This window comes from Pseudopipra pipra, chromosome 1 (genome assembly GCF_036250125.1).
Source record: "Pseudopipra pipra isolate bDixPip1 chromosome 1, bDixPip1.hap1, whole genome shotgun sequence".
NCBI lineage: Eukaryota > Metazoa > Chordata > Aves > Passeriformes > Pipridae > Pseudopipra > Pseudopipra pipra.
In genome coordinates, this window is record NC_087549.1 from 143,528,550 (window position 1) to 143,538,394 (window position 9,845).

General features: G+C 44.1%; 1 protein-coding gene across 1 annotated transcript; it reads left to right on the forward strand.

Annotated features, from left to right (window-relative positions):
- The first annotated feature begins 593 nt into the window (after positions 1-593).
- On the forward strand, positions 594-9,628 carry KLF6 (KLF transcription factor 6). Its single transcript, XM_064637554.1, has 4 exons — positions 594-1,091; positions 3,922-4,495; positions 6,220-6,343; positions 6,766-9,628. The coding sequence occupies exons 1-4, from the start codon at positions 990-992 to the stop codon at positions 6,815-6,817; spliced, it is 852 nt and encodes a 283-aa protein (XP_064493624.1). The 5' UTR covers positions 594-989; the 3' UTR covers positions 6,818-9,628.
- Positions 9,629-9,845: the final 217 nt, after the last annotated feature.

Here is a 9,845-nt window from a genome sequence, read left to right on the forward strand (position 1 = left end):
GCCCTCACACCCCGCTCAGACCCAGAAGGGTCACAGTTACCCCAGTCCAGCCCCCACACTCCTCTCAGACCCAGGGGGAATCACAGTTACCCCAGACCAGCCCCCACACTCCGCTCAGACCCGGGGAGTCACAGTTACCCCGGGCCAGCCCTCACAGCCCGGTAAGGCCCGGCCATCCTCGTTCCGGCCACTCAGCGCCCCCCGCGGCCGCCGCCGGCAGCGCCGCGCTGTGCCCGCTCCCCTCCCCCGCGCGCTCACACCGCCCCTTCGGAGAGGGGAAAAAAAAGAAAAGCAGCCGCTTCCCGGCTTTATATACCCTGCTAAAAATAGCCGCGGCCGGGCCGGCCAATCAGGAGGGCTCGAATTTCGAATCGGGCCAATGGCGGGAGCCGTCACGGCCGGGCTCGGTCACGCCAGGAGGAGCCGCGATGGCAGCGGCGCGGCGATTGGGCGGCCCTGACGTCAGCGGCACGCGGGTGGCGGGGCGCCGGGCCGCGATTGGGCGGCGGCGGGCGGGCGGGGCGCCGGGATCACGCGGGGCGGGGGCGGGCGCGGGGGCGGGGCCGCGGCGCGGCCGGGGCCGAGCTTTGAATAGGGAAGTTTTTTGCGGGGGGCTCCGCTCGCAGAGTCCGCGCCGTGTTTGCAAATATTGGGGCCGCTCCTGCGCCAGGTCCGCCGCCGCCGCCGCCGGCCGCGGGAGGGGGGGAACAAGCCGCGCGCCCGCCCGCCCCGGGAGACGTCCTGCCCTGCTGTGCGATTAAACTTTGCATGAAACTTTGGGTGTTTTTTCCTCCCCGAGCTCCTCAAGGAATTAATATATATATATATATACAATTTTTTTTTTTCGTCTCTGGAGGAAGGGGGGGGGGGCTTGGAAACTGAGAGCAGAGATTGACACCCCCCCGCACACACCCCGCAACCCCTGCACATAAAGGAGGCATCTGTATTTTTGGTAACCAGCACTGACTTTTGTTGTTGCAACTTGAGACATGGATGTTCTCCCAATGTGCAGCATCTTCCAGGAACTCCAGATTGTGCACGACACGGGTTACTTCTCAGCCTTGCCGTCCCTGGAGGAATATTGGCAACAGGTAAACGAGGATGTCGATGTTGTTGTTGTTGTTGTCGGGGATTTTTTTTTAAGCCGTATTAAAGGATGAGCGGATTTAAGGACAAAAAAAAAAAAAAGGACAAAAAAAAAAAAAAAGGCAAGCCCAAGTGTCAGCGAGGAGTTTGGGGAGAATTCAGCACAAATGTGTAGAGATGTTTTGAAGCAGGTGTTTCGGCTCTGGATAGACGGCTGTTCAGGGGGCACAGTCCCGAGGTGGATGGAAGGAGCTGCGCATCCCCGTCTCTCCCTGTTTACCGCCCGGCCCTGCCGGGGGCTGTCAGCACCCGCGGCCCCGCTCCGCTCGCACCGAGTCCTGGCAAAACTTTTGCGCTTGTACCAGGTCCAGACTCCACAGCTGGGTCTTGTCATCCGAGCTCCCTGCCTTGGCCAAGGGCTGCTTTGCGCCCGGTGCTGTGGGCTTGTGATTTTTGTTGTTGTTGTTGGCGTTTGTGTCCTTTTGTTTTGATTTTTTTTTTTCCGAATTAATATTATTTTTTTTTGTTCCTGGCCAAGATGAGGAGAAAGCCCTCCAGGAGTGTCCGCACACACGCACGTCTGTTGTGTGCATGTGTATGTACATGTACAGAGCGTGGCTGTTCCCAGCGCAGGGAGCTTTGCCGAGCCCGTGAGTTGTCAGTCATATGACAGCGATCCCCTTGTGCTAATTGCCCTGGCCGGGAAGGGGGAGAAGGGAGGCTGTTTCCCTTTAATGGACATATTTTCTTGCCTTTTTTTTTTCCTTTCTTTTTTTTGCCTTTCTCTCCTTAATATGACCGAAGCAGCGGGATGGCAGGGGCTGACAGTTCTGCGGGGCTCGGGGGACCGGGGCTGCTCAGCCCGGTGACCGGATCAGATACCTGCTGGCTTTGCAGAAGGACGAAGGAGCCTTTCCCAGAAGGTTGAAATGCAAAAGTGTTACAACCTTCACATGCCTACTAATTGTATGCAATCCCTTTTTTTTTTTTTCCCTCCCCCCCGCTCCCCTTTCAGAGCGGCAGCTCCATAGTACGTGATTGAAATGGAGCTAAGTAGTTTCCTTCAGGCATTCGGGCTCTTGGCGAAGCGCCAGCCCTCATTCCCAGTAGCCTTCAGAGGCATTTAAACTCGAAGAGAGCTTCACTCCGCTCCCCATTACTAATCTACCTAATGAGGAATTTAAATTAGCCGGGAATATGAAAGTTTAACAAGATCTTAATAAATGCTTTTTTTACTTGTTTTCACGGAAAATCAATGCACTATTGTGCTGTCTCTGTCGAAACCCTTTTTGTTTATAACGTGCACTGAAATCCAGTTCCCTAATTATAGACATATACATAAATACCGTGTGCAGCAGTGGGTTTGGGTTTGGGGGTTGTTTGGTGTTCTGGTTGGTTTGGGTTATTTTTTTCAATTTTTGCCCACACTCCGAGCCTGGCCAGAGCATGTGACCCAGTTTACTGGAGCAGTGCTAGGGGAGAGAGGAGGCTGCTCCCATGGCGGCTCTGCTTATGGGCAGATGGGAAGGGGCTGTGAGGGGAATGTGTGGCATTTGGGACCAGGTTTTGCTGCCTGGCTTGGAAAAGATGATCTTCCTAAAATAAGTAGAGTTTGGTATGGAAACTTGGTGTGTCCATTTTCTGTGTAAAGCTTCCATGTGGATCATTTCCTATAGTGGAAAGAATAATCCCAAAACATCAGCTTGTTGCCATAACAGTTCATACTCTTTTTTTTTTTTTTTCCCTCTCTGAAAATGGCTAGAAAGTCAACAGGGTGAATTGAAATTGAAAACCGCAGTTTCACCCATTTAGGGTGGTTTTGATTTTTGTTTTGTTTCATTTCATGGAGTAGAGGGCAATGTTGTTGAGGGTGAAGTTGTCCATGTACTGTTGCATGTATATTTGCACAGAGTACTTTCTTGGCAGATGGTCAGGGTTTTAAAAGGAAGTCTCCTTTGGCATTGCGTGAAAGAAAGAGCGAGATGACTCATACAGTTGCACTCTTGGCCAGTAGATAAAGTTCTTGTTCATTGTGGGACTCCCAGCAGGACCTCAGAGTAATTTCCCGTTTTGTATCCTATAGAACAGGACATTTCTATTCTGGAACTTTTTTTTTTTTTCCCCCCACTCCTCTGTTGTTGAAGTTCTCCATGTTCCTCTGAACACGCATGGGAGCAGTTTGAGTTCTGTGGCGTGCATGCCAGTGCGCTTGGAAATGACATTCTTTAAAAGTCGAGTGTGCTGCGTTCTCATGCACAGGAAATGGGAGGATGTCTGCTGCTCCATTGATGTCCCCAGAATATGGGCTGGCAGCTCTGCAGCCATGCTGAAATGTGGCTTTGTTTTCTGACACAGGGTTCAGATTTTAACTGCGTGTCTGAGCACATTGTTTTCTGTTGGCCCTTTCAGCCTTGTGCTTGTTATGAGGGAGATACCAAACAATTTGAAATTAGACAAGGTGCAAGAGCAAAGTGTGGTTATTTGTTGTGGTTCTCTATGGTCCTTTTCAACATCAGCCTACTGAAAACATAGATTTTATGATGAGAGTGATGATAATTTGACTGAGTCATTAGAATGCTATTTTGGAAACCAAAGGCTGACTTGCACCTTCAGCTGTGTGCTTGAACTCCTGCCCAGGTCTCAAAAACTGATTTCTTTTCATCGTAGCAGTCACCTAGTTACGGCTTAAGGAGCCTTTAATTTGTTTTGAACCTAGAAACCATAAATCGAATGTATTACATTCCTGCATGCTTTTTGAAGTGTAAAATACAATTGGGTTTATTTTTAAGCAGGCTTGTGACTCTTCTCTTTTTTTCTCCCTTCTCTTTCACCTAGACATGTTTGGAGCTGGAACGGTATCTTCAGAGTGAACCTTGTTATGTTTCTGCATCTGAAATCAAATTTGATAGCCAAGAGGATCTCTGGACCAAAATTATTCTGGCACGTGAGAAAAAGGAGGAATCTGAACTGAAGAACACATGTGTCCCAAAAGAGGACAATCTTACTAGTCAGAACTTAGAGACCAACAGTTTGAATTCTGACGTGAGCAGCGAATCTTCAGACAGCTCTGAGGAGCTCTCGCCCACTACAAAGTTTACCTCTGACCCTATAAGTGATGTTTTAGCCAGTTCAGGAAACTTGAGTTCATCTGTCACTTCCACTCCCCCTTCATCTCCTGAGCTGAGCAAGGAGCCTTCTTCCCAGATATGGAATTGTACGCCGGGTGAGTTGCATTCACCGGGGAAAATTCGTACCGGTACCGCTGGAAAGACTGCAGAAAAAGGTACACCCTCCAATGGTGACACCTCACCAGATGGCAGAAGGCGTGTTCACAGGTGTCATTTTAACGGTTGCAGGAAAGTTTACACCAAAAGTTCACATCTGAAAGCACATCAGCGCACTCATACAGGTTAGTAACCCTATGCTTATTAAGAGCTGGCAAGTACTGCAGGGAATACCCGTTGATGGTGGTGGTGTCACAGCGTTACACAATCACTGAGTGGGAGCCCAGGTTTGGAGAGATGATGTAATAGCAGTAGAGGCTTACCAGCATGGACGACATCACTTCCTCATTCTCTTCATAAGTCAGCTGCAGCCAGGGCAGCTGGTGGTAGATTAGTCTGTTGTCATAGCAAATGGGAGCCACTCATCTAAGTAGGCAATGGTTTGGAAGCTGCACCAGCATATGGTCTTCAGAAGCAAAGGTCTAGCCTAAATAGGTGCTAGACTTTTCTTGATGATTATTTCTAAAGGAAAGGTGAGCTACGACTTTATTGCTAAAAAAGGAATGTCATATCCAAAAATTGGTCAGATCACTAAATACTGTAAGAGCTTGTTTTTATGCTTCATTCTACATCATGTCTATTTTATCAGACATCCCAAGGCCTTGATCATATTATGTATAGCTATACTATTAAGTTATTTAACACGTGTGTGTGCCGTTGTTATCAGCAAAAAAATCTTGAAAAGCCACAGTGTGTTCTTATCCTTCTAACATATCCAATTGGACTTAAAAATGTATGATTTACTGTATAATTTCATCCCAAAATACTGAGCAACAGCATTTTATTATTATGAAACCTGAACTAAAAGTAACAATCCTGTGCATTATTGGGAAGGAAACTGAGGAAGATAGACACTTCAGGGCTTTTATCAATATTTTATGGTTGAAGTAGCGTGCTGATTTGCTTGTTTGAGCATTACTATTTGACAACTCTCTATGACAGCAGTTAGATGTGTAGGGCTGTGCCTTGGCTCAGTAGCCATTGCTTAACTTGAGTAACCGGCATGGTGTTCTTGGTGTACCAGTCCAGACATCTGTATGGCTGGTTGGGCTTTTTTCCCCTCTGAACACTGGGAAAGAGAATTCAAGGAAAAGATTCTATTTTGGCTCATGAGCTCAGCATTTCGAGGCTTTTATGGGAAGTCTGAGCGAGCTCAGATGCTCCCATTGTCAAGCAGAAGTCAGATAAAACAGAATTATTTCAAGAGGAGAGAACAACTTCTTTTGGAACTGTGGTGGTTGAGCAGACATAAATAGCTGCCAGCCTCAGAAGTATTGCAGAACTGGTGTTCTGGTGCTGTCTGGCTGAGAATGTTCCTGTGAATGGAAGTGGTATTTCTTGAATGCTGAAATAGCAGTGTTCAAAGTGGTGTGCAGGCTTTTCCAAGAATAAGTGGCTCAGCAGAAAGGAGGTTGCGTGTTATGCAGATGAGTGAGTGACAGAGGACTTTGATGCAACACAGTAGCCTAATTGCGTTTTGAAGCCTAGCTGTGCTGTCTTTAATCACCTTTATGAGGTGCATGATACCTGTAAGCCTGCCATTACTGATGAACAGGAATGGTAGAAAGCTGGATTCCTTTGTTTCTTGTGAGCCTGTTTAATCACTTTTTTTTTTGTTTATTTTTCATAAGAATGAGATTATTTGATGTGCTGTTGCAGTAAGATAGTTAAGTAGGAATCATGTGGATTAATTTTGTGAGCCTTCTTTGCTTACATGTTCTGAAGCATTCAGATAGGTTAAATAAAATTGTCTGTCTTTGGGGGGTGGAAGAGGTTTACATAGAAAATGATAGCACCTGTCTTTCTTTGAATGAAGTCACGACTAACGTGTAATCTGCTTTCTTTGTAGGGGAAAAGCCTTACAGATGTTCATGGGAAGGGTGTGAGTGGCGTTTTGCAAGAAGTGATGAATTAACCAGACACTTCAGAAAGCACACTGGTGCCAAGCCTTTTAAATGTAGTCACTGTGACAGGTATGTGACTGAAATGCACCCTTTTAAATATATATTTTTAATACTCATTGGAAAACTAGTCTAGGCTGCTTTTTGCTTGTGTAGGAATTATTTGGGAAAACAACAGTGCCTGGTATTTTTAAGGGATTATTGTATATTTAGACTGGAACAAACCATCCCTTTTATTAATCATTGGGAAGGGGGTTGTAGCCCAGATCTTGCAGTTGAGTGTTGAGAAGTCCCTGGTGTTACCACCCATCTGCGGAGCTCCTGAGCACCCACAGACACCTTGAGTATTCCTGTGTATCCTGGGAACGCCAAATCCCTCCTCCCCCAGCTGTGTTTTGGGGTAGCAGAGCGAGGGGAGGTGCCTCAGCCGGGCGTATCACATCATGCACGCCAGCAGCCCTGGGCTAATGCGCAGCCTGACTCTTGCCTTGCAGGTGTTTTTCCAGGTCTGACCACCTGGCCCTTCACATGAAGAGACACCTCTGAATGGGTCAAGAGGTGAATCCTGCGGGCTAAGAGGCATCAAGGTTGAAGAGCCTTGAGCGGAGGGATGCGTGTTCCAGCCAAAGCATGCCATTTTGCACCCTACCCAGTTGCCTCCAGGACCTCACTTCCTTGCAGGTCTTTCGAGGGCTAATAAGTCATGTAAGAAACGGCATAGCAACCGCAGTGCGTGATGTTTGGGGTTTCCTGGACTCATACACTGGTATCTAACCTTCTGAGTGGCTCCTAAGCCTTTGCCGTGAGCATGTGCACTGAGAATGTTAATGATTGGGCGACTGTATGCGATGAGGATCTCTAGATGACTGTATGCTGAGGCACATTTTTTTTCTTGTGGTTGTTTTATAACTGTAAGAGAAAAAAAATAGTCTGAATGTCTTGTATGTGAGGAATATCTCGTGAGATGGGACGACCACCAATCATTTCCAAGGGGTGGGGGGAGGGGTGTCTGCACCTTTTTAGAGGGAAAAACTGAGAGGGGAAAGGGGGGATAAAAAGAGTCAGGATGCCAGAATGGAGATGGGGGGGCCTCCCTGTTCCTGTGTGAGAGGAGCTTTAGGTGTCTGGTGCAGCTATTAAACGTGCAATGTGTCAAGTAGCTTGTTTTACTTGCTACAGAGCTCATTTGTAATCCATTGTATAAGCTGTGTATTTACAAATGTAACACAACTATAACTTTTCATTATAATACGAAGGTTATTGCATGGTTCTGGGGAACTATATGCTTTTCCATTCTTTAATCAGGACTGCAGTTTTGATTCCAGTTAAGAGCAGCTAAAATACAATTGGTCTAATGTTACATAATGTATGGAACATGAATAATTTTTTCTGTTGGGTGGATAAAACCACTATTGGTTAGAAACTGATTTTTCTCATGCAGCTAATTTTTCTCTTATTTATGCCTTGAGGACTAACTTCTGGTTTTCTAGCTGTTAATGCACTGTTGACCTTAATAATGGTGCCTTATGCAAGTGACCTTCTCTTGTAGGGGGTCTTATACAGGGGTATGGGTGATGCATGCTTTATTAAGGCTCTCTTTTCACCTGGCATTGTACTGTATCAAATGTATAATATGAGGGGAAAAAAAGGTTACTTCCAGGGTCCTCCTTCACAAAGACAAATATAGAGAAAAGTCATTCATGTCAGTACAGTATTTGTTTAACTTAGACAATTTGACTGTGTTACAGTATAATGCATATGCCAATTGAATACCTGACCAGTTCTGCCACCTTGAGACTTTTTTTATATTGACCTTGCACAACAACTGTGTATATACACACCCCAACTGTACTTAATATGTCAAGTTTTCATACATATTAAAGATACAGAAGTATTAAAAGATGTATTTGCTTAAAAGGCACAAGTTTCACATCTATATATCTAGCTATCTGTTGGTCATACAGAAAGAAACTATATTACTTTTTTTTTAAAAGTGGGCAGAAAAATAATTGTGTATGTATATTTGTGTGTACAGTCTGTGTATGTGTGTATATATATAGATAATATATAAATATTTTTTTTAAAAGGAAAAAAATTAGAACACATAGCTAGAAAATGCCACAGCCCATCAAAATATTCCCTCTCCCCCTTGCAATATGGTCATTAAGGAGACAAAGAAATGAAAGATACAGTTAATTAAAATCTAGCATTTTTAGAGGCTTTACCTTTAGCTTAATGGTATGCTAAAGGCTTTGTTGGCATTCAGTCCTTCTCAGACTGCTGACTGTGTTTTGTAGTTATTAGGTTGTCTGGAATAGCGTATCTGTGGCCATTTAAGAATGATATGAACCGAATATTGGCATGCTAAAAGAATATTAGCTGTGTGCAGATGAAGTACACTCGGGTTTTGGCCTTCCAGCTTACTGGAGGACCTGTGACTGAGCTAGTCGTTGTGGTGGTTGAGCTCTAATTTTACATAGTTCAGCTAAAATAAAGACTGTTTTTTCCTAGAGTAGGAATAGTCTGTCCAAAACCAGTTTTGTTTTGTTTTGTTTTGTTTTTTAAACCAGCTCACTACAGTCTGCAATGAAACATGTGACCTGTTTCTTTTTCTATTAATTATCGGTCTTGCTTACTCTGCTAATATTTTGGTATATCTTCCTGGAAATGTATGTAGATAAGTGGTTTTAAAAAAGTATATGCAAGTGATCTGGTTCTATGGAACACACAGGCTTAAATTGTTCTCATTTCATTTTTGGTTTAAATTGCCTGAATATGCACTTTTTTTTTTCTTCCCCCAAACAAACAAAATTTTCCAGAAAATTAATTTCTATTTATGATTGGGTTTTGTTGTGTTTTTAACTCCTTGTTTGCATTGTCCTTGGCTTAGCTTTCTTATAAACCAGAAATTTAAAAAAAAAAAAAAAAAGGCAAAAACAAACAAACAAAAAACCAACCCCAAACAAACAAACAAAAAAACTTGCACTGGCTTGTCTCAATTGTGAATACCATCAGACTTGTGTGGATGGGGTGGGGCTGTGTGCCATATGTCAAATGCCTGTAATTTTCTTAATAAGCAAGTACATTTTGTTCAGGTGATAACTGAGCCTCAATCAAGCTGAAAAATAAAAAAAAATAAAACATTTTTGCTTGAAATTTAAGAAGAAAAAGTTTCTATTAGTGAAATTTCTTTTTTTGTTTTTGAAGCACCCTGTTATCTAAAGAATCTCTTTGTAAGATTTTTGTAAAAATTTTGTTTTACAAGATTTTATTTGAAATTGTTTTTTGCAAGATTGTTATATTTCTGTATGAATGTATTTTTTATTGGAATAACATAAAAAGAAATTCTTATCAGCATCACGTGTCTGGCTTCATCTTTCTCCTCTCTAAGTCCTACACATCAAATGATGTCAAGTGCTATGTTGCTGCTTTGTCTTTGAGTCACACCTAGTTGCAAATACAAACACCTTTGGGTCAGGTCACTTTGTGGAAGACAAGCCCTGTTGGGAAAATAATTTTGGCAGTAGAAGCTAAAAGTTCTTCCATATCTGAGAAGCTGTTCTTGACTCATCAT